Source organism: Loxodonta africana, chromosome 21 (assembly GCF_030014295.1).
Source record: "Loxodonta africana isolate mLoxAfr1 chromosome 21, mLoxAfr1.hap2, whole genome shotgun sequence".
In the NCBI taxonomy this organism is placed as follows: Eukaryota; Metazoa; Chordata; class Mammalia; order Proboscidea; family Elephantidae; genus Loxodonta; species Loxodonta africana.
The window spans coordinates 27,335,951-27,359,682 of NC_087362.1; the positions used below are offsets into that span (position 1 = coordinate 27,335,951).

Here is a 23,732-nt window from a genome sequence, read left to right on the forward strand (position 1 = left end):
GGGGCAGTAGGAGCAGTTGGAGGTCTGATGACATACTGTCTTAGTCATCTTGTGCTGCTGTAACAGAAATACCACAAGTGGGTGCCCTTAGCAAAGAGAAGCTTATTCTCTCACAGTCTAGTAGGCTAAAAGTCTGAATTCAGGGCGCCAGCTTCAGGGGAAGGCTTTCTCTCTCTTTTGGCTCTAGAGGAAGGCCTTGTCATCAATTTTCTTCTGTCTAGGAGCTTCTCAACACAGGAACCCAGGTCCAAAGAATGCATTCTGCTTCTGGCACTACATTCTTGGTGGCATGAGGTCTCCCTGACTCTGCTTGCTTCTCTCTTTCATATCTCATAAGAGATTGACTCAAGATCCAATTTAATCTGGTAGTTTGGGTCCTGCCTCATTAACATAATGCTTCAAATTTGGCCTCATTTACATTGTAGAGGTAGGATTCACAATACATAGGAAAATCACATCAAATGATGCAATGGTGAACAATCACACAACACTGGGAACCATGGCCTAGCCAAGTTGACACACATTTTTGGGAGATACAATTCAATCCATAACACCAGCTCTGCACAAGCGAGATGAAACTGAAACAGGAATTCACCAGGGCATCGTCCTCGTGTGTACACAGAGAACAACAAGAGGGTAGAAGAGTGGGCTAGTGCCTGTAATTCACAGGGGAGAGCCCACCCCGGTAGACATGGGGGAAGAGGGAGAGGGGCCACGACCAGTGCATTTACACTGTCTGTATATTTTAAAATTTTCACCAGGTGCAGACAATGTATTTATAATGGAATTTGTAGTGAACCAATATAAGTGTATTTTTTGAAAACTTACTCCTAGACAGTGCTAGAAGTGCTTCAGGTCCTAAGCTGTGACTTCTATCTCTCCCACCTGCCTGTCTGTGGAGCTCAGGGTCTCTGGGCGCCACCTACCCCTGACTCCATGAGGCAGAATCCAGCAAAAGATAAAAGGGTCCCCTATGAAGGAACAGCAAGGCACAAGTTGGAGGTGGATGTAGGTGCCCCTCCTGGGGCATTGGCATGCAGGTGAGCATGGGAGGACATATGGGGCAGGGCCTGGGCAGCTGTTAACCCACAGCCACAGCTGGGAGGAGCTCCTAGGACCCTGGTCTCTGCCCCTAAGACACACCCTGCACTCTCACAGAGTAAGGAGCAAACTTCCAAACCACAATCCTTCCTGCCCACTCTTCTGGGATTCAAAATCCTGGACCGTCCACTTTGGCCTCTGCTACCTCCTCTAGCTTTCCTGGTGCAGGTACTGTAGGCCCTGAGAATATAAAAGACCCCCAAGTAACCCATGCCCATTGGTGATGGGCACTTACCTACCCAGGGTTCTGCTGCGGTGGCGGGATTGATGACTGATTTCTGAGTTGGACAGACACCCATAAGCTCAGGAGCATCCCAGGACAGGCTGGCATAGCCATATCACCCCGAGAGGTCCTCCAGGTACCTCAGCAAGCAACCCCTCAGGCTCGGAGCTCATTCCCAAGCTCAGGTCTCTACCTCTGGGGCCACCTGCCTGCCATCCTGCCAGAGGGGGATTGGGGGCAGGCCTGCACCGCTGTGGTATTACCGTGATAGTTCCACTTGCTATGGCCACAGCCTCACAACACCTTGCAAACACCCATCCATAAGTCCAGCCCTTCCCACCAGGCACTAGTGGACCCCCCTAGGATTTTGAAGGGTGTTATGGTTTGAATAGAGTCCCTCAAAAATATGGTAAATCCCAACCCCTATGCCTGTGGTTATAATCCCATTTGGGAATGGTTTTCTTTGTTACATTAATGAGGCAGTATTAGTGTAGGATGAGTTTTGAGATACAAAAGAGCAGATTAAGCAAGCAAACAAGTACATGATACAAGCCACATGATCTTCCAAGGAACCTAGGAATAGAAAGTGAAAAGAGACAAAGAAGGACTTTTCCCCAGAGCAGAAAGAGACAGGGACAGCCTTCCTCTAGTACCAGCGCTCTGAATCCTGCCTTCTAGACTCCTAAAGTGTGAGAAAATAAATTTGTTAAAGTCACCAGCTGGTGGTATTTCTGCTATAGCAGCACTAGATAACTAAGACAAACAGGGACACAACACCAAGGATTCGGAGGGCCACCACAGCCTGCAGCCTATGACCCAAATCAGCAGGTACAGTGTCACAGTGGTAACACGGCTCCCCAGACAGTCAAGCCCCTGGTGGGTCACCACAGAGGCCCCTCCAGGGAAGTCCATATCGGTCATGAAACAGAAGAGCCAAAGCCTACCCCCAACTCAGCCTAGTCTCGCTCATAGTAGGCACGCTCTTCTTGAACCTCCCCATGACCATTGTCTGCTGACTTCGAGTGGACAGAGCACAAAAGTCCCCCTCCTCACTCTGGGTTGATCAACATATCAAAGCCATAGCTGGGCATCTCAAACAACTCACTCTGCAATGCCCCCTCCATTTTGGACAGAGGCAACAGTATGTTCTAGACCACAATGGAATTAAACTAGAAATCAATAACAGAAAGATCGTTGGAAAATATCCAGATATTTGGAAATTAAACAACACACTTCTCAATAACACACAGGTCAAAGAGAAGTCTGAAGAGAAATTTAAAAATACCTTGAACTAAATGGAAATGAAAAGACAACTTATCAAAATGTGTGGGAGGCAGCAAAAGGAGCGCTTAGAGAGACATTTATAGCATTGAATGCATGTATTAGAAGGAAGATATAAAATTGGTATTCTAAGCTTCCATTTTAGACAACCAGAAAAGGAAGAACAAATTTGATCTGACATGAGCAAAAAGAAAATAAATAGTAAAAATAGAGCAGAAATCAATGAAATTAAGAACAGAAATTTAACAGAAAAGAAGCAATGAAACCAAAAGCAGGTTCTTTGAAGATACCACTAAAATTGATAAATTTCTAGCCAGGCTAACCAAGAAAAGAGGAGATATAAATTACTGATACCAAAAATAAAAGAGGACTCAGCACTACTGATCCCATGGACATTAAAAGATAATAAGGGGAAATTATGAACAACTCTCACCAAACGTGTTTAATGACTTATATGAAGTAAAATAATTTCTTGAAAGACAGAGGGTTCCACAGAGGTCACTGCCCCATCCATAGGGCATGAAGGACATCCCAGGTTTGATTCTGAAGCTGCAGCTTTCAGCAGACTCAACCTCAGGAGGGATGCAATACCCTAATGGCTTACAGTCCCCTCAGCCAAGAGGGACACAGAGCACAAGATGGAAACAGCTGGAGATCCCAAAGCCCTCCTAAACAGGAGGGACCAAAAGCCGCACAGGCAGCGACCGGCAAACATTGCACAGGCTCGGGACCCCACGCTGGGATTTGTTCACCATGGGACTCGTCTTCGGTCAGGGTGGAGCCCCTGCACACAGCTCTCTCTTGTCCCTCAGAGGGCTGCTCAGAGTCATCCCTCCTCACCTGAGCTCCATACCAAAACTTCTGAAACTCTCAGTATCCCCACTGCAGACTGTGAACAGGACTGTTCCTGGCAGGAAGATTGTGTGAGGGTATGTCACTGTGACAATATCGCACTGGTAGTTACTGCTACTACCACAGTGACATAGCACCTGCCCAAAAGCCACACCCTGAGCTCCTGGTGCAGCACCCTGGGTTGCAGCCTGGCAGTGTCCATCAACTTCCACAGGGCACATGGCATCCCACCTGCCACCCTACATCGGATTCTCAGAGTTTAGAGACAATGGGACAAGGATGTCCTACTGATGACAACAGAAAAGAGACCCTGCTCCTGGGACATCAGAGGAAGTTGGAGGCCTGCTGACCAGCTGTCTTATGTTTCTAGTGCTACTGTAACAGGAATGCCACAAGTGGGTGGCTTTAACAAACAGAAGTTTATTCTCTTACAGTCTAGTAGGCTCGAAGTCTGAATTCAGGGCGCCAGCTTTAGGGGAAGGCTTTCTTTCTTTGTGGGCTCTGGAGGAAGGTCCATGTCATCAATTTTCATCTGTCTAGGAGCTTCTCAGTCCCTAAGGGACCCCAGATCCAAGGACGACTCTCCTCCTGGAGCTATTTTTCTGTGGCATGAGGTCCCCCTGTCTCTCTGCTCCCCTCTCTCTTTTATATCTCAGAAGAGTTTGATTCATGAAACAACACGATCTTCTAGATTGAGTCTTGCCTCATTAATATAACTGCCTCTAATTCTGCCTCATTAACATCACAGAGGTAGGATCTACAACACAGAGGGAAATCATATCAAATGACAAAATGGTGGACAATCACACAACACTGGGAACCATGGCCTAACCAAGTTGACACATATTGTCTGGGGACACAATTCAATCCATAACACCAGTTCTGCACAAGAGAGGTGAAGCTGAGGCAGGTATTCACCAGGGTATTTTGATCTTTCTTGGTATGCACAGAGAATACCAACAGGGTCACACTGCAGGCTTCTGCCTGTGGTCACAGGGGCGAGTCCAGCCTGGTAGGCAGGGTGGCAGAGGGAGAGGGGACATGCTCTGTCCACTTCCACTTTGCCTTATATTTTAAATTTTCACCAGGTGCAGAGACTGCATTTGTAATAGGATTATAGTGAGCAAATGAATATTTTTGTTGTTCTTTTTTTTTTTTTTTAACTTACCCATTGGCAGTGCTGGAAATGCTCCAGGTCCTGAGCTGCGACTTCTGTCCCTCCCACCTGACCGTCTGCGTAGCTCAGGGTCTCTGGGTGCCATCCACCCCTGACTCCATGAGGGAGAAGCCAGCAAAAGAACGAAGAGTCCTCTGAGCCGAGACAGCAAGGCACAAATCAGAGGTGGAGGCAGGCAGCCCTCTCAGGGCATTGAGGTCCAGGCCACCCTGGGAGAAAGAAGAGGGCAGAGTCTGGGGCAGCTGCTGACCCACAACCACAGCTGGGAGGGGCTCCTAGGTCCCAGGTCTCTGCCCATAAGTCACATCCTGTGCTCTCACAGAATAAGTAGCAAACTGCAGAGTCACTGTCCTAGGTGTCCCCCTCCCCTGGGCTAGAGAAGCCTGGACCTCCCACCCTGGCTTCTGCTCCCTCCTCCAGCCTTCCTGGGGCAGATACAACTGGTTCTGAGGAAGTAAAAGGCCCCCAAGTAACCCATCCACAGTGGGGATGGGCATTCACCCACCCAGGGTGCTGCTGCAATGGCCTTGGGGCTTATTTCCACGATGGACAGACACCCACCAGCTCAGGGAGAGTCCCATGACAGGCTGACATAGCCATGTCACCCTGAGAGGCCCCCTCACCCCCGGTGTTTCAGCAAGAAACTTCTCAGGCACAGAGCCCAGCCCCAAGCTCAGGTCTCCACCTCTGGGGCTGTCTGCCCCCCATCCTGCCAGATGGGGATTGGGAACAGGAGTGCACCACTGTGGTATTACTCTGATCGTTCTGGTAGTTATAATCACAGCCTCACAACGCCTTGCAAAAACCCATCCCCACACCCCAGGCCCCGCAACCAGGCACTGCGGCCTCACCCAGGATTTTGAAACGTATTGTAGACCAAACTGTGTCTTTCAAAACGATGTGTTATAATCCTAACTTCTATACCTGTGGCTATAATTCCATTTGGGAATGGTTTTCTTTGTTGTGTTACTGAGGCACTGTCAATGTAAGGTGTGTCTTCAGTCAATCTCTTTTGAAATAAAAAAGAGCAGATTAAGCAAGCAAACTAGTACATGATACAAGGCACATGATCTTCCAAGGACCTTCTAGGAATAGAAAATGAAAAGAGGCAAGGACCTTTCCCCAGAGCAGACAGAGACAGCGAAAGTCTTCCTTTAGTGTCAGTGCTCTGAATTTGGACTTCTAACCTCCTAAACTGTGAGAAAGTAAATATCCTTGTGTGAAAGTCACCCACTTGTGGTATTTCTGCTATAGCAGCACCAGATAACTAAAACAAAAAGGGACACACCACCATGGATTCTGGGGTACTACAGCCATGTGGCCCATGATCCAAACCAGCAGGTATAGTACCACCATGGTGACATGGTTTCCTAGACTCCCAAGCCCCTGGAGCATGACCACAGAGGCATCACCAGGGAAGTCCATACTAGTCATGAAACAAATGGGCCAAAGCTAACCCCCAACTCAGCCTAATCTTGCTCATAGTGGGTACACTTCTCCTGACGCCCTCCCCACAGCCATTGTCTGCTGGCTTATAGTGGACAATCCACAAAAGTCACTCCTCCATTGGAGTTGGTCAACTTATCAGAGTCACATCTTGGCATCTCAGACACACTACTCTGTGATGCCTCCCATTTTGGACAGGGGCAGCAGGAAGGTTGGGCTGCACCTGGTGCCCTAGCACTGTCCCAGCCCTGTAGCCACTGGACCTCTTGGTCATATTTCCCTGCACCCCACACCAAGCCACACCCCATGCCCAGTCTGAAAGCAGGCTGGTTTGACAGTTGAACCTTACCACCTATGAGGAGGGTGGGTAGGGTTGAGTGGTTTGGCTTTAGAATTCTTTGTCACGTGGAAAGGCTGGGTGAGCAACTCTAGGAGAGGACCCAGGTAGGCGCAATTGAGGGTTGGGGTATCCAGCATACCCATGGGCTCCAAGGAGCCTCTGACTACTTGCCCTCACCCACAAGGGGGGGCACGTCCAGGCCCCTAACCAGGGGAGTTGTCCAAGAGAGGTGGCACTGCTGGCAGGATGCCTGCCAACAAGGTCCAAGGAGCCAGTGCCTAGTGTGCCCCCTTTCCTGCGGACAAGTCATGCAGGGCCCCTGGACCAGCCTGGGCTTCTATGAGCCACGCCCCTCACTTGACCTCCCCTAGGAGCCAACAAAACCATGCTCACACTTCAGAAACAAAGAACTTCCAGTAATGGCTGACTCCCCTCCTAAGTCTCTCCCTGGCCACAGGTCAGCTGGTCCATCCTGCATGAGAACAGCCCACAGAAAACAGACACACTCGGGCAGCCCTCCTGTACAGACCCCACCGCAAGGATGGAAATACAGGCACCTCACTATGCATCTGCACCCATGACAAAAGTGCCTGGAGACTGGGGTCCTCACTACCTTGCACAGTACAGTGTAAACTTAAACACTTTCCTGGGGACCATGACCACAGGGACTGGGCCAGACTGTCTCCCTGCCCTGTGTGCAGAGAAGATGCTGAACAGAGATCTAGAGTCCGGGGCACTGGTTGCCTGGGTCAGGTGAGCCCTCCAAGGAGCCAGGAGCGGGGCAAGGGCCCAGGAACCCAGGACTTTTTGTCAAGGACCCTCCCATTGTGCAACTATAACTACTGCAGTGACAGATTCAGCAACAAAAATCTGCCCCTCAGCTCCCAGCCCATCATGGTTAGGGACAGCACCAGACACAGGGACAGAATCCATCTGCCTATTCGCTAGGGGCTTCCCAGCCCAGCCTGCACCCCCACTGCAGCTGTCCTGGATCCCAGCATGTGTCTGGCCACAGTTAATCTCACTCAAGACCTGAGATAGCACCGGACACCTCAACTGTGGTCAAGCTCCCCATGAGCAGACACCCCCACCCAGAGACCTCTGTGGCCCACAGAGCCAGTGCAGACACAGGGAGGCAGCAGCCTTGCTAGCGGCCCTACCCTACACCATGAGGAAGCACTGTTCCCACTGTTCCCCAGTGGACATGACTGCAGCTAAGCCCCCACCCCATGGAGGAGGAGCCCAGCCTTGGACAAGGGTCCCAGGGAGGTCAGGTGGGGAGACAGTTAGAGATGCACCTGGGAGCCTCTGGAGGATGACAGTGGAAAGGAGGACAGTGCACCTGGGCCAGTATTCACTGCACTGAGCCTGTCCACCTGGAGGGAGGGGATACTTGTGCTTGGGGTAGAGACCCCAGTGATGATCACATGGGCCCAAGGATGGTAGAAGGGGCAGTGCAGGGACTGGCCTGGGTCCAGGCAAAGGCAAAGGCTAAGGGAGAACCAGGGCTGGTGTCAGACATTTACACAACCCCTCCTCTTCTGCCACCGTGAACCATAGGGTCTCCATCATCGCTCCCTCACCATGGGGAAACTGAGGCATGAACAGTGAAAGACCTGAGGCAGGCTCACCCAGACTGCTAGGGAGGGAGCTGAGAGCCCCAGCTGCTGGCCTAGGCCACTGGGACAATTTCTGGAGACCAAGGACTCTAAGCCAAGAGCCTGGACTGTGTACCCCCACAATTTCCTAGGGGCTTCCATTAAGACCCCGCACTTTTGTGGGTATATCTTCCCCCCACACCACTGGCAGTTAAGCCTACCGGGGTACCTTGCCCAGCCCTCTGAGGCCCTCTGTGGCCCTCCATCTGCTGAAGAGGCAAGCAATATTGTCTGGGTCCCTGTCACTGTGGGTGGTGTCACTGTGGGTGGTGTCACTGTCACATGGTTAGCACGGTGGCATGGACCCTGCTAATAAGCACTTGGCTCTGGCCAACCATATTAGTAGCTAGGCTTGGTCACCTCATGCTGCCCTCCCAAAGGTCCCAGAGGTTGGAAGCATGATCCCCTCTCCATAACAAGGCTCAGGATGCAGAGCCACAGGCCTGTCAACACCACAGACACTCACCCACTGCCTAGCTAGGAGGCACCCATGTAAGAGAGGGCTCTGGCCATTCACCTCTGGCTGAGCTGAGTGGACCCTAGACTCCCAGGTGGCCAGGCCCCAGCGTCAGCAGCACCACCCCTAACACTTCAGAGAAACCACACAATGCTTCCCTCAGCTGGGCAGTCTCAGGCCACACTTCCCCTGGCCTGCTCTGGCTCCTAGCCTGATCTCACTGACTCTCCTGCCCCTAAGCAAGGGAAGGAACAAACCCAGAGCCTCTGAGGCTGAGAGGCTGCCTACTGCCTGGTGGTGGCCAGAGTGAGCTCCTGTGCAGGAAAGGGTGAGGCCTTGCTAACTGGGCTCCAGACACCTGCCACCCCTCCCACCACCCCACCTACCACCTTTCAGCCTGAACCACCAGACCCCCGACCACTCAGCCCCCTGAGGGCCCTGAGGCCCTACACTGAGATCACAGAGCTTTCAGTGTCCCCAGACTCTGCTTTGCCCTGGACAACCCTCCAATAGAACCACTGACCACAGTCCAGTCCAGAGGCCACAGAAATGCAGAATGAAGGCCTGTGGAAGCCTGCTCCACACCACGGCTGCCAGGCCAGAAGGTGCAGAGGGGATTTTCTGGGCAGAGATGGGAGCTGGAGACCCACGGGTTCTGGGTTGCCCCCTTTCAGGCCCCCATGCCTCTTACCCCCATCCATCCCTTCACTTGCCCCAAGGCAACCCAGCCCTGAACTCTCCTTTTGCCCCTCTGCTGTGGTCTCCTCCTTCCCTCAAGCGTGAAGCACCAGGAAACCATGCCAGATGGGGGCGCTGAGGTTAGATGTCAAAGATTTGACATGAGGCTGTAGCACCGTGTTATAGCTATACTCCTGGTTACTACCACTGTGGCTGAGTTCCTAGCAAATACCACCCAAGATACCTACAGGGGCAGACAGGGGAAGAACCCATCCCTACCTCCCTTCCTAGCCCTGGGGGTGGGGCCTATCTCCAGGCACCATCTCCTCCACCCACCACCTGGCCAGGGCAGCAGAAGATAGTGATGCTGGTGGAGAGGAGGGGCCCTGGCAGCTGGGGTTGGGGGGAGGCTCTGATGAAGATGCTCCTTTGCCACTCCCGTCCCATTCCTGCCACCCCTGGTCTTTTCCTCCAGGACTCCCGGGGTCCCTAAGAACGACAGATCCACACTCTGGGGAAGGGAACATTCTGTGCAGGACCCTCGCACAGTGGGGTTACTCCCATAGTGGCTCAGGCCAGAGCCAAAAGACCTTTGGGTGGGGTCGGCCCTCATGTGATAGCCAACACAGCCAGGACCTGGTGTGGCAGAGCCTTTTGGGACAGCACTGCAGTGGCCTGGAGTGCCCAGTAACAGTGGAGAGAGGGACACCAGGCCACCCTGAGCTGGGCTCCAATCACAGTGCTGTGATCCAGATGGCCACTCCATTGCAGTTCCCCCTCCCCCAGTGGCAGATTCTGACCTTTGCAGTAACTTTGTATTCTTTGTCTTCTAGAGAACAGCCCAGGGTTTATGGACACCAACCCAATCCTGCCAAGGCCAGAAAAGCCCAATGTTTGCCCAGGAGAACATCCCTGGCTAGACCCAGCAGAATTTGTGCAGGCCCACAACACAGTGGTTATTAAGGCTGGGACCACAGTGACACACATCACACATAAAACTCACCGATACAGAGGGATTCTGTGCTGCCCTGTGTCAATGTGGGTATGATTGGAGCTACCACTGTGCACAAGACCAAGTCATAAACTGGATCCCAGCAGCCAGTGGAGGGACAGAAAGAGAGGCCAGTGCTGGGCTTGAGATCTGCCAGACTCTGACACTAACTCCACCCTAACAGCAGGGGTCCCAAAACAGGGTTCGATTCATGGTGAGGACTAGAAAGCATGACCTGGGGAGCAAGTCCAGGTGAGTGGATTGGCAGGGGTGGGGGGATGTGCCCACTGTGCAGCTGGAGCTCAACCAGGGTCATAGACCCTTTCAGGAAGCCCAAGAGGGTCAGCACAGTGAAGGTGAAGTTCAGCTGATATGTAGACTTCCAACAGAGTATAGGCCTCGCCCAGTCAGAGCTGGGAAGCAGAAGTTGACCAGAAAGGCTCAGCTGCAGTCCTTCCTGGGGAGCCAGGATAGGTGGGGGATCCCCACCCCCCACAAGAAAAAGATCTGCACCCCTTCTGCCTATTTGTCCTTTAGCCTACCTGCAGCCTAGTCAAGCCCACTGCCTTCAAAATTAGGGGGGAGATCATCCTGGCAGCCAGGTCTCTGGGAAGCCCCCAGTGCAGCCTGTACACCTCTATGGCCCTGAGTAGGTACCTGTCCCAACTTTCGGGAGGTCCATCAGTCAGTCAGGGTCCAGGCTCCTCTTTGTACATCAAGCGCACAGTGGAGCAGCAGGAGCTCATCTGGCTGGGTGGCACAGGGCTCAGCCCACTCCCCAAGCTATCCCTATGTGTGCTCACCAACCTGTTTCTCCCATATTATCACTGTGACCCAGAACCTGTCTTCTACAGCAGGAGCCGTTGCCCCTCTCAAGAAGGGTGCTGAGGGCATCACTCGCCAGCTGCCTTTCCAGGGTCCTGATGGGTCAGCTCCAGCCAAAGGGGATTGGGGTCTGTGGGCCTGACACCTGGGCTCCAGGTCACCAGTGGCCTTGGCCACTGCAGGGTTATTTAGGTCTCCCACCACTTAGCCCTTCTTTGTAGGCCGGTGCTCAGCAGCAAGGCAGCCTTACCTCCAGCCCCCATACCCTCTACACACAGGAAGCAGATAAACTGTAGGCCAGCAAGGCCTCAGAAACCAACTTTAAGGCATCAGTTTTCCCTTCCTGACCCTCCTTCAGGCCCTGTAGCTCCCCAGACCTCCAAACCCTCCTGCCCTGCCTCTCAGCCACAAACCTCAGCTTCCTGTGGCCTCAGCCCTTCCCCCTCTGCTTACACACAGTAAGGGAGATTTTCAAATGCTGATTTTAGCATAAAGATAGGATCAGCCTGCACATTTCTCTTCAACGTTTTCCCTTCCACTCCTCACCCAGACAACAATATATTTCTTCATTCATTCCCAAAGCCACAAGATTTCATTCATTCCTTAAATATTCTATCACCCCTAGTGCAGGTCAAGCCCTGAAAACCCTGAGAGGCCAGGACAAATGCATTCTGTCCCCTGGGGTTTACAGCCAGGTACAGATGACCATCACAGCAGTGCAAACATCTGCATGCATGCAGTGTGAAACCAGGAAGGAAGCTCAGGGGGTCTTGGGAGTGGATCATCAGGACATAAAACACACTTTAACACATTTAAAAGAATAGAAATCATTAAACGTATGTTCTAAACCTCAGTGGGATTAAAGTAGAAATCAATAACAGAAAGATAGCTGGGAAACATCAAAATATTTGGGACTTAAACAACACATGTTTCAAAAACATATAGGTCTAAAGAGAAGTCTGAAGAGAATTTTAAAAATACCTTGAATTAAGTGGGAATGAAAAGACAACTTATCAAAATGTGTGGGATGCAGCAAAAGAAGCGCCTAGAGAATCGACTCCACGGCACTGGGTTAGAGAGACATTTATAGCATTGAATGCATGTGTTAGAAAAGAAGGAAGATATAAAATCAATATTCCAAGCCTCCATTTTAGAAAATTAGAAGAGGAAGAACAAATTATATCGGACATGAGCAAAAAGAAAATAAATAATAAAAATAGAGCATAAATCAAAAAAAAAATTGAAAATAGAAAAAAAAAATCAATGAAACCAGAAGCAGGTTCTTTGAAGAGATCAGTAAAATTGATAAATTTCTAGCCAGGCAGGCTAACCAAGAAAAAATGAGAGAAGACACAAGTTACTAACACCAAAAATGAAAAAAGGGTCATCACTACTGATTCCAAGGACAATAAAAAAAAAAAAAGGATAATAATGGGATATCTTGAACAACTCTATACCCACATACTTGATAACTTAGATAAATGCAAGAATTCCTTGAAAGACAGAGGGTTCCACAGGGACCACTGCCCCATCGCCAGGCCCTGGGCACCCAGGGCATGAGGGACATCCCAGGTTTGATCCTGAAGCTGCAGCTTTCAGCAGACCCTACCTCAGAAGGGGTGCAATACCCTAATGCTTTACAGTCCACTCAGCCAAGAAGGACACAGCACCAGATGGAAACAGCCCCACACCCCCAAAGCTGTCTTGGAGTAGGAGGGACCAACGGCTGCACAGGCATCCACAGGGAAATCACCCCACACACTCAGGATACCACGCAGGGTTTCTCCACCATGGGGCCCCTCCACAGCCACGATGGAACCCTCAGCACTCACCCGGGCCACAAGCAGCAGCCCTGGAGAACAGCTGTCTCTTGGCCCCCAGAAGGCTGGTCAGAGTCATCCCTCCTCATCTGAGCTCCATATCAAAACCCCTGGAACTCTCAGTATCCCCTCTGCAATGGGTGAAGAAGACTGTCCCAGCAGGAGGATTGTGTATGGGCATGTGTCTCTGTGATAATATTATGATGGGAGTATCTTTGGATACCACAGTGATACAGCCCTTGCCCAAAGCAGTTGGTGCACCACCCCGCAGTACAGCTTGGTGGTGCCTGTCAACTCCCACAGGGCACAAGGTACCTGACATGCCACCCACCCACGGATGCTGGAGTTTGGAGACAATGGGACAAGGATGTCCCTACTGATGACAACAGAAAAGGAGCCCCAGTTTCCAGGGCAGTAGGGCCAGTTGGAGGTCTGCTCACCTGCTGTCTTAGTCACCTAGAGCTGCTGTAAGAGAAATACCACAAGTGGGTGGCCTTAACAGAAGCTTATTCTCTCACAGTCTAGAGGCTAGAAATCTGAATTCAGGGCACCAGCTCCAGGGGAAAGTTTTCTCTCTCTGTATGCTCTGGAGGAAGGTCCTGGTCTTCAATTTTCCTGTGGTGTAGGAGCTGCTCAGCAGAGGCAACTGGGTCCAAAGGATGTGCTCTGCTCCTGCTGCTAGTTTTTTGGTGGCTTGAGCACCTGCCCCCCCCCACCCATGATCTCTCTGCTCTCTTCTCTTTATATCTCAAAAGAAATTGACTCAGGATACAACCTAAATTTGTAGATTCATCGTTGCCTCGTACATATAATGGCTCTAATTCTGCCTCAATAACATCATAGAGGTAGGATTTACAACACATAGAAAAATCATATCAAATGACAACATGGGGGACAATCACACAATACCAGGAACTATGGCCTAGCCAAATTGACACGCATTTTGGGGGGACACAATTCAATCCACATACGAGCTCTGCACAGGGAGGAGGAACTAAGGCAGGTATTCACCAGGGCATTTCGATACTTCCAAGTGTGTGCACAGAGAACACCAAGGGGGTTCAATGGTGGGCTCATGCCTGTGATCACAGGGGCAAGCCCACCCTGGCAGGCATGGGAAGAGTGGGAGAGGAGGCATGCCCAGTCCATTTACACTCTTCCTTATATTTTAAAATTTTTCACCAGGCACAATTATTGCATTTACAATGGGCTTTGGCAGTGAAGGAATGTAAGTGTATTTCTTTAAAACTTCCCCTTAACAGAACTGGAACCACTCCAGGTGCTGAGCTGTGACTTCTGTCCCTCCCACCTGCCCCTCTGTGGAGCTCAGGGTCTCTGGGTCCCATCCAACCCTGACTCCCTGAGGGAGAGGCCAGCAAAAGAGCAAAAAGGCCCCTGAGGAGGAACAGCAAGGCACAAGTCAGAGATAGAGGCAGGCACTCCTCTCAGGACATCTACATGGGGGCCAGCCTGGGAGGACTTAGGGGCAGGGCCTAGAGCCACTGCTGACCCACAGCCACAGCTGGGAGGAGCTCCTAGGACCCAGATCTCTGCTCCTAAGACACACTTTACCCTCTCACAGAATAAGGAGCAAACTTCCCATTCACAGTCCTAGGTGTCCCCCTTCCCTGGGCTGGAGAACTCCCAACCTCCTCACTTGGCCTCTGCTCCCTCCCCTAGCCTTCCTGGGAATATATCCCAAGGGTAAAAAAGGCCCCCAAGTAACCCCTGAACAGTGGGGATGGGCACTCGCTTAGCCTGTGTGCCACTATAGTGGCAGGGTTGCTGATTTCCAAGATGGACAGACACCCACCAGCTCAGAGGGAATCCCAGGACAAGCTACCATAGGCATGCCACCCTGAAACATCCCCTAGGTGCTTCAGCAAGCAACCTCTCAGCCCAGGAGCCCAGCCCCAAGCTCAGGTCTCTGCCTCTGTCTCTTTCTCTATGTCTCTGTCTCTCTAGATCTGTCTGAATCTCTCTCACTCTTTCTGATTATCTCTATCTCTCTGTCTCTGACTCTCTCTGTTTCACCCCTGTCTCTGTCTCACCTCTCTCGATGTCTCTCTCTCTTTTTCTCTTCTCCCCTTTGCACAGCCCATCCCTGTGAGGCGTCCTCAGGGAAAGATGCCACAGTCATCACCAACAGTGCATCCATCTCTCTTGGCAGTGTGCTAGCAGAGTGGCCCCTGTCTCTTCATTGTGGCTCTTTGTTACATGTCTAGGCCACCTGCACCCAAGTGCCAGCTCCACTTACAGCACTCTGTGTGCCTTAACTCACTTCATTGGTAGCACAGCTCTTGTACAGGGGAGAACGTAGCAGATGTGAGATGCAACCATTAATATAAAATAGTGACAACTCAGGTGGCATAGACTCCTTCAGGCTCAGATGGGTGATTTTCAGACTTTCACAAAACCATCAACCTATTTTGTGAAACCATTACAGGACTCAGAGAAACATGGGAAGTTTAATGAACCATGCCCCTGATACCAATATCTGACAAAGCCCCCAGAAACAGAAAGTTGGGCTAATTTACATATGAATAAAGAACCAAAGCTCATAAGTGAAATTCTAGAAGTCATATTCTGTCTGGTTCATTAAACAAGAATTCAACCAGGAATTAAGAACTATTTAGAGTTCCTTCCACCATTTAGGGAAATGATAACCTCATGATCAGCTCAATAGAAACAGGATGATGCACTCAAACAAACTGAAGTCCCAACAGGAGCACCGGTGCCAAGAGAAGAAGACTGACACCAAAAAGACCATCCAGACAGTGGGTGGAGGCTTCAAAGAGAGAGCCCCAAAGAGCCACCCAAAGTCAGAAAAAGCTTCACACCAAAACCAAAATCACGAAACTAGGTAACACACTTAGGGATTCTTTACACTTAAAAACCTTCAATATTTAAAAGCAAATAACAAAGAAAAATGCACTGAATATGTAAAGTTTTTATACCACTAGTAAGAAAAGAACTCATAGACACTAATAAAAAAAGTAGCAAAACTCTTAAAAGAAATGGACAAAGGATGTAACAGACAATTTAAAAAAGAAACACAAATGGCTAGGAACTATTAGGGAAAGACAGAAAATATTTTATGAACAGACATTCTTCAGATAATTATTTGCAATTAGAAAAGAGTTGGAAGCAACCTACTGCCTAGAGAAGTCATGATGCAGCCATTAGTGGGAATGTCCTGCTGGGTTCCCAGTTTACAAAGCAGGTGTGGCAGCAGCAAAGTCCCAGGAGAACCCTGTTTCGAAAAAGGTTTCAAAAACATCACACACCATATGATGACAGGACTGTAAATAGAACAGACCTAACCGGGAAAGGTAATTTTGAGAACGAATTGTTTTTAATTTTCCTTTTTGGTTTAGTCTTCAAAATATTTTTCAGTAGTCCTGTGCCTCTGGTACAACAGGTTAGAAAGTTTTCCCAGAGAAATCACATGTGAGCCATGGGCCTCAACTCTCCCTGATCCCACAAACACCTTCCTGCTGATGGAGCCCCTACTTCTAGCTTATCTTCAGCCTGGATGCAGGGCGTTGCTCCACAGCTTCCCTCCAAAGCAGATCCTCGAAGTAGCCTCTCCACCTCTCCACCCTCCTGACCAGTGGCACCAGGACTACCCCCACCTCCATACCTGGCCCATGTGTGCAACATTCACAGATAGAAACTCTGAAGCCCTGGCTCCATGCCAGCCTCTGGTGTCCCTCTCCTTCTGTGTGTCCCCTGCATGCACAGAAGTCATCTGCACCCTGGGAGACCAGGAACAACTGGGCCCCATTCCATGCATCTCACACCTCCCTCCCCAACAGGAGGTGCTTCCCAAACCCTCCCCCATGCCAGACCCACCTGGTCCCAGGGTAGCCACAGGGTCTGGTCCCAGCCCTGTGTCAAGGAGACAGAGGATTCCCCAGGGTCCAAGGCCCCATCTCAGGCTCTGGGCACCCAGGATATGAGGAACATCTCAGGGTTGATCCCGAAGCTACAGCTTTGAGCAGATCCAACCTCAGGAGGGATGCAATACCCAAATGGCTCACAGTCCACTGAGCTAAGATGGACACAGAACACCAGATGGAAAAATCTCAAGACCCCAAAACCCCCCCTGGAGCAGGAGGGAACAAAGGCTGCACAGGCACTCACAGGAAAACCACCACACATGCTCAGGGCCCCAGAAGGTTTTGTCCACCATAAGGTTCCACCTTGAACACAGTGGAGCCCCTGTGTTCACCCAAGCTACATGGAGAAGGCCAGGAGAACAGCTGTCTCCTGGACCCTAGAGGCTGGTCAGAGTCATCCCTCATCATCTGAGCTCCATTCCAGAACCTCTGGAATTCTCAGAATCCCAACTGCAGTTGGAGAACAGCGCTGTCCCAGGCAGGAGGTTTGTGTGAAGGCATGTGTCACTGTGATACATATTATAGCAGTAGTGCTTACTATTACCACAGTGACACAGCGCCTGCCGAAAAGCTCCACCCAAAGCTTGTGGTGCAGCACTTGGCGGTGCAGCCTGGCAGTGCCCATCAGCTTCCCACAGGGCACATGGCACCCAAACTGCCACCCACCCGCAGACTCCGGACTTTGGAAACAATGGGACAAGGTTGTCCTACTGATGAGAACAGAAAAGGAGGCCCAGCTGCTGGGACAGCAGGGGTAGTTGGAGGCCTGCCGACCAGCAGTCTTAGTCATCTAGTGCTGCTGTGACAGGAATGCCACAAGTGGGTGGCTTTAACAAACAGAAATTTAGTCTCCCACAGTCTATTACGCTACAAGTGTGATTTCAGGCCACCAGCTCCAGGGGAATGCTTTCTGTCTCTGTTGGCTCTGGAGGAAGGTCCTTGTCATCAATTTTCCTCTGTCTAGGAGCTTCTCAGCACAGGGGCCCAGAATCCAGATGAAGTGCTCTGCTCCAGCCACCACTTTCTGAGTCGCATGAGATCACCCTGTCTCTTTGCTTGTTTCTCTCTTTTATACCTCCAAAGAGATACAGCCTAATCTGGGAGATTGAGCCTTGCCACATTAACATAACTGCCTCTCATTCTGCCTCATCATAGGGTTAGGATTTAAAACACATAAGAAAATCTTATCGAATGGCAAAATGGTGGACAATCACACAATACTGGGAACCATGGCCTAGACAAGTTGACATACATTTTAGGGAGACAGAATTCAATCCTTAACACCAGCTCTGCACAAGGGAGGTGTAAACAGGGTATTTTGATTTTTCCTCCTGTGTGCCCAGAGAATACCAAGAGGGTCACACTGTGAACTTGTGCCGTTGATCACAGGGTAGAGCCCAGCCTGGTGTCATGGGGGAGAAGGAGAGAGGACATGCCCAGTCCATTTTCACTCTTCCTTATATTGAAAATTTTTACCACATTCAGGGACTGCATTTATAATGGGATTTGTAGTGAATGAATGTGCCTTTTTTTTTTTTTTTAACCTTACCCATTGGCAGTCCTGGAACTGCTCCAGATCCTGACCTGTGACTTCTCTACCTCCCACCTGCCCCTCGGTCGTGTTCCAGGTCTTTGGAAGCCATCCACCCCTGACTTACTGAGGGAGAAGCCAGGAAAACAGCGAAGAGTCCTCTAAGCAGGGACAGCAGGGCACAAGTCAGAGGTGGAGGCAGGCACCACCTTCCAGGCATTGATATTGAGGCCAGCCTAGGAGGACTATGGGGCAGGGCCTAAGGTCTGTGCTGACCCACAGCCACAGCTGGGACAAGCTCCTAGGTCCCAGGTCTCTGCTCTCACAGACTAAGGAGCAAACTTGCCATTCACAGTCCTAGGTGTCCCCCTCCCCAAGGCTGGAGAACCCCTGGCCTCCTCCCTTGGCCTCTGCTCCCTCCTCTGACCTTTATGGAGTAGGTACTGCTGGCCCCAAGAATATAAAGGCCCCCAAATAACCCATGCACAGTGGGGATGGGCTCTCATCCACCCTGGGTGCTGCAGCAGCAGAGTGGGGAGGGTTGATTTCCAAACTGGACAGATATTTTCCTGCTCAGAGTGATTCCCAGGAGAGGCTGGCATAGCTGTGCTTCCCTGAAAGGCCCCCAGGTACTTCAGCAAGCAACCCCTTGTGCACAGAGCCCAGCCCCCAGCTCAGATCTCTACTCTGGGGCTGCCTGCCCACCATCTTGCCAGGGAAGGATTGGTGGCAGGTGTGCACCATTGAAGTATTACTGTGATACTACTGGTTTCTATGACCACAGCCCCACAATGCCTTGCAAAAACCCATCCCTATGCCTCAGCCCCTCCCATCAGGCACTGAGGGCCTAACCAAGATTTTGAAAGTTGTTACGAACTGAATTGTCTCCCTCAAAAATATGTGTTGTAAACCTTAACCCCTATACCTGTGGCTATAATCCCATTTGAGACTGGGTTTTTTTCATTATATTAATGAGGCAGTACTAATGTAGGCTATTTTTTTTTTTTTTATGTCATGAGTTAATCTCTTTTGAGATAGAAAACAGCAGATTAAGCAAGAAGACAAGTACATGATACGAGTCACATGACCTTTCAAGGAACCTAGGAATAGAAGCTGAAAAGAGAGAAGGACCTTTCTCCAAGGCAAAAAGAGAGAAAGCCTGCCCCTACAGTCAACACTCTGAATTCAGACTTTCAGCCCCCTAAACTGTGAGAAAATAAACTTGTTTGTTAAAGCTACTTTTGTTATAACAGCACTAGATAACTGAGACGAATGGGGCACACCACAATGGATTCAGAGGGTACCACAGCCATGTGCCCTATGACCCAAACTAGTAGGTACAGTGCCACAGTGGCGACCTGGCTTTCTGAGCTCCAAGCCACTAAAAGGTCACCACAGAGACCCCACCAGGGAAGTCCAAATGGTTCATGAAACAGGTAGGCCAAAGCCAATCCACAACTCAGCCTAATCTCACTCACAGTGGGTACACTCCCGCTTACCCATCCCATGGCCATTGTCTGCTGGATTCCAGGGGGCAGCCCATAAAAGTCCCCCCTCCTCCCTCAGGGTTGAACAACACATCAGGGCCACAGTTCAGCAACTCAGCCACACCACTCTAAAATGCAAACCCATTTTGAACAGAGGCAGCAGGAAGGATGGCCTGCCCCTGGTGCACTGGCACTGTCTCAGCCCTGCAGTCACTGGGCCTCTTGGTTATATTTCCCTGCCCTCTGTACCACCCTGCCTCTAATGATGCCCTGTACCCCACACCACCCTGCACCTCATGCCCAGCCAGGCAGCAGGCTGTGGTAAGAATTGACCCTGGCAGCCTATGAGGAGGGTAAGGGGGGCTGAGTGGTTTTGTTTTAGAATCCTTTCTCCCAGTGGAAAAGCAAAGTGGGTGGCTCTAAGGGAGGCCCCAGGTGGACTCCATTGAGGGCTAGGGTGTCCAGTAGACCCATGGACACTAAGCAGCCTCTGCCCACTGGCTCTGACCCATGAGGGTGCTCCTTCAGAGCCCTAACAAGGGGGTTGCCCAGGAGAAGTGACAGTGCTGGCAGGATGCTGGACAACCAGGTCTAAACAGCCAGAGGCTGGTGTGGCCTCTTGCCTGGGGACAAGTCATGCAGGGTCCCCGGACCAGCCCAGCCTTCTACGAGCCACACCCCTCACTGGGCCTCCCCTATGAGCCAACCAAGGACCATGCTTAGACTTCAAAAACAAGAACCTTCTAGTAATGGCCATCACTTTCTCTACATGTCTCCCTGGCCACTTGTCAGCTGATCCACCCAACATGAGAACAGCCCACAAGAAACGCACTCCCTCAGGCAGACCTCCTGCACAGACCCCACCACAGTGAGGGAAGTTTGGACACCCACTATGCACCTGCACCCATGACCACAGTCTCCAGGTGCTGGGTTCCTCCCTACCTTGCAAAGTACAGAGTCACCTCAAACCTCTTCCCAGGAGCCAGGAGCACAGGGACTGAGTCAGGCTACTTGCCTGCCCCTTGTACAGAGAAGATCACTGAGCAGAGATCTGGGGTCCAAGGCACTGGTTACCAGGGCCAAGGGAACCCTCCAAGGAGCCTGGAGCAGGGCAGGGGCCCAGGAACAGAAGACTTTTTGTCAAAGACCCTCCCATTGTGTAACTAAGACTACCATTGTAACAGACCCTTCAGCAAATATCCACCCCTCAGCTCCAAGCCCACCATGGCCAGTGTCAGCACCAGACCCAGGGATAGCATCCATCTGTGCATTAAGATGGGGGCTTCCCAGCCCAACCTTCAATTGGACACCTACCACCCTGGAACCATGCATGCTCTGGCCACAGAAAGTCATACAAGACAAAAGCCAACACCGGGTGCCTCACCTACGGTCAAGCTCGCCATGGGCAGACACCCCCAACCATCTACCCAGAAACCACTGTAGCCAGCAGAGCCAGGCACAGACACAGGGAAGCCTCAGCCTTACGAGCAACCCTACGCAACACCCCTGAGAAAGCACTGTTCCCACTCCACCAGTGGGCATGACAGCAGCCGAGACCAACCCTAAGGTGGAGGAGCCCAGGAAGGTAAGGGAAGTCACTGCCAACTCAGCCTGGTAACCTCCAGAGGCTGACAGAAGAAAGGATGTTGTAGCTGGGCCAATATTCACTGTACAGAAGTTCACTGGGGCAGCATGTCAGGGAGGGCTCCTTTGGGCAGGAACTGATCCCTAGCCTGTCATGGACCCCCACCCACCTCAAGGTCTCTAGGGGTTCTCCCCAGAAAAGGGGAAGTTCTGTGCCTTCTCCCCGCCCCTCCAACAGCAGCATCTCTACATGGTGATCATCAGGGACACTGTGCTGGAAATCAGCCAACACCCAGGGAAGGTGGTCCCAGAGCATCCCTTCCAGGAGCTGGCCCTATAGGAATTCTTCCTCAGGCCTCAAAGCCAGGAACCAGGTGGAGTCAGTTAGGACCTGAGCTCAGGTGTGTCCTGATGCAGTTCCTCTAATACACATCCAGCACACACACTCTGCAGGCCTTCCCTCCTCCTCCCAGCCCAGAACCAGAGCCCTGCCACCTGGCATCCACTCCTTTTTTCTGCTCCCAGCCATCCACCCCAGCCAAGCTCAGGCCCATGCAGGCAGCGCAGGTCAGATGAAGTTCCTACCACCTGGCCTGTGCCTCTCCGGAAAACCCCCAGCATCCGGAGGTTGCCCAGTGTAGCCAGACCACCATACATGGTGTCTCCGGGCTCCTATTCCCCCCAACCGCCCTCATTGTCAACCTGACCTTTGGACATCCAGCAGTCATGACAGCCTGAGCACCACCTTCCCCTAACTAGCCCACAAGCTAGCCCAACAGCTGCGGTCACGGAGTGAGGCTGGCCTCCTGGACCGTCTCTGCTTCTGTGGATGCAGCCAGCCTGCCCAGACTCCAGCTCCAGTTCTTGTCACAGAGTGTTGAGCTGTGGTAGTTGACTATGGCTGTGGCGACCACATCGGCACCACCCATAGCAGCAATCTTCTCCTCTACACATGCCCCAGTGCCTCCCAAACCCTGGGGCATGCTGTGTGCCCATCTGAGAGTGTGACCACCTGGATGGGGGGATTGTCATGCTTGGGGTGGGGAACCCAGTGATAACCAAGTGGGCCCAAGGATGGTCAAAGGGGCAGTGCGGGGCCTGGCCTGGGACTAGGCAAAGCCTAAGGGAGACCTGGGGCTGGAGTCAGGCATATACACAATTATCCCCTCATCCTCTGCCAGCCCGATCCATAGGGTCTCCATCATCACTCCCTCATCATGAGGCAACTGAGTCAACAGCAGTGAAGGGCCTGGGGCAGGCTCACCCAGACTGCTAGGGAGGGAGCTGAGAGCCCTAGCTGCTGGCCCAGGCCTCTCAGACAATTCCTTGAGGCAAAGGACTCTGAGCCATGAGCCTAGAGAGTTTGCCCCCACTCTTTCCCAGGGGGCCTCCATTAAGCCTCCCTTCTCTTTCCCTGGGGATATTCTTTCCCCATACCACTGGCAGCTCAGACTCCCATGGGCACATGGCCCAGCCCTCTGAGGCTCTCTGTGGCCCTCAGCCCCTGTAGGGGCAGGCATTATTGTCTCGGTCCTTGTCACTGTGGGTGGTAGAGTGGTAGAAGTTACCACAGTGGCATGGCCCATGCTCAGAATCACCAGGTTTCTTCCGACTCCAAACCTGGTTAACTCATGCTGTCCTCCTAAAGGTCCTGGAGGTTGGAAGTGTGATCCCCTCTCCATAACAAAGTTTTGGAGGCAGAGCCACAGGCCTGTCGACAGCAAAGACCACCACCCACTGCCCACCTACTAAGAGGCATTCGTGCAGAAGAGAACTCTGGCTGTCCACCTTCAGCTGTGCTGAGTGGTGCTCAGACACCCAGGCCCCCCAGCCTCAGCTTCCCCAACACCACACATAAGAGTTCAGAGAAACCACACACTGCTTCCCTCAGCTGGGCAGTTTCAGGCCACTCTTCCCCTAGCCTGCACTGCCTACTAGCCTGACCTCACAGACTATCTTGCCCCTGAGTAACAGCAGGAACAGACCCAGGGCCTCTGAGGCTGTGAGGCTGCCACTGCCTGGTGGTGGAGAGAATGAGCTCCTGTGCAAGGAAGGGTGAGGTCTTCAATCCTGGGCCTCAGAAAACCCTACCAAGCCCACCATCTCCCATCCTGAACCGCTGGGCTCCTGCCCGCTCAACCCCAGAGGGCCCTGAGGCCAAACACTGAGAGCTCAGAGCTATCATTGCCCCCAGACTCTGCCCTGCCCTGGACAGCACCCCGAATTGAACCACAGACCACAGCCCAGTCCAGAGGCCACAGAAGGGCAACATGGAGGCCTGTGCAAGCCTGTTCCACACCAGGGCTACCACTCCAAAGGGGTAAAGAAGACTACCTGGGTAGAGATGGGTGGTGGTAACCCCAGCTCTCTAGGTTTTCT

At 51.6% G+C, this 23,732-nt stretch overlaps 1 protein-coding gene and 1 gene segment (V, D, J or C); one reads left to right on the forward strand and one right to left on the reverse strand.

Moving 5' to 3' along the window:
• LOC104846689 (immunoglobulin heavy constant gamma 1-like) overlaps positions 1-23,732 on the forward strand; it is an 868,336-nt gene that overhangs the window by 684,962 nt on the left and 159,642 nt on the right.
• LOC111752811 (uncharacterized) overlaps positions 1-23,732 on the reverse strand; it is a 355,617-nt gene that overhangs the window by 329,345 nt on the left and 2,540 nt on the right. For all 5 annotated transcript variants that reach the window (XR_010318810.1, XM_064273601.1, XM_064273603.1 and 2 more), the window contains exon 2: positions 4,626-4,843. Coding sequence is in view for 4 of the 5 variants with exons in the window: in XM_064273601.1 (XP_064129671.1) it covers positions 4,626-4,719 (94 nt within the window). In the remaining variant the exon portion in view is untranslated. The remainder of the gene's footprint in view (positions 1-4,625; positions 4,844-23,732) is intronic.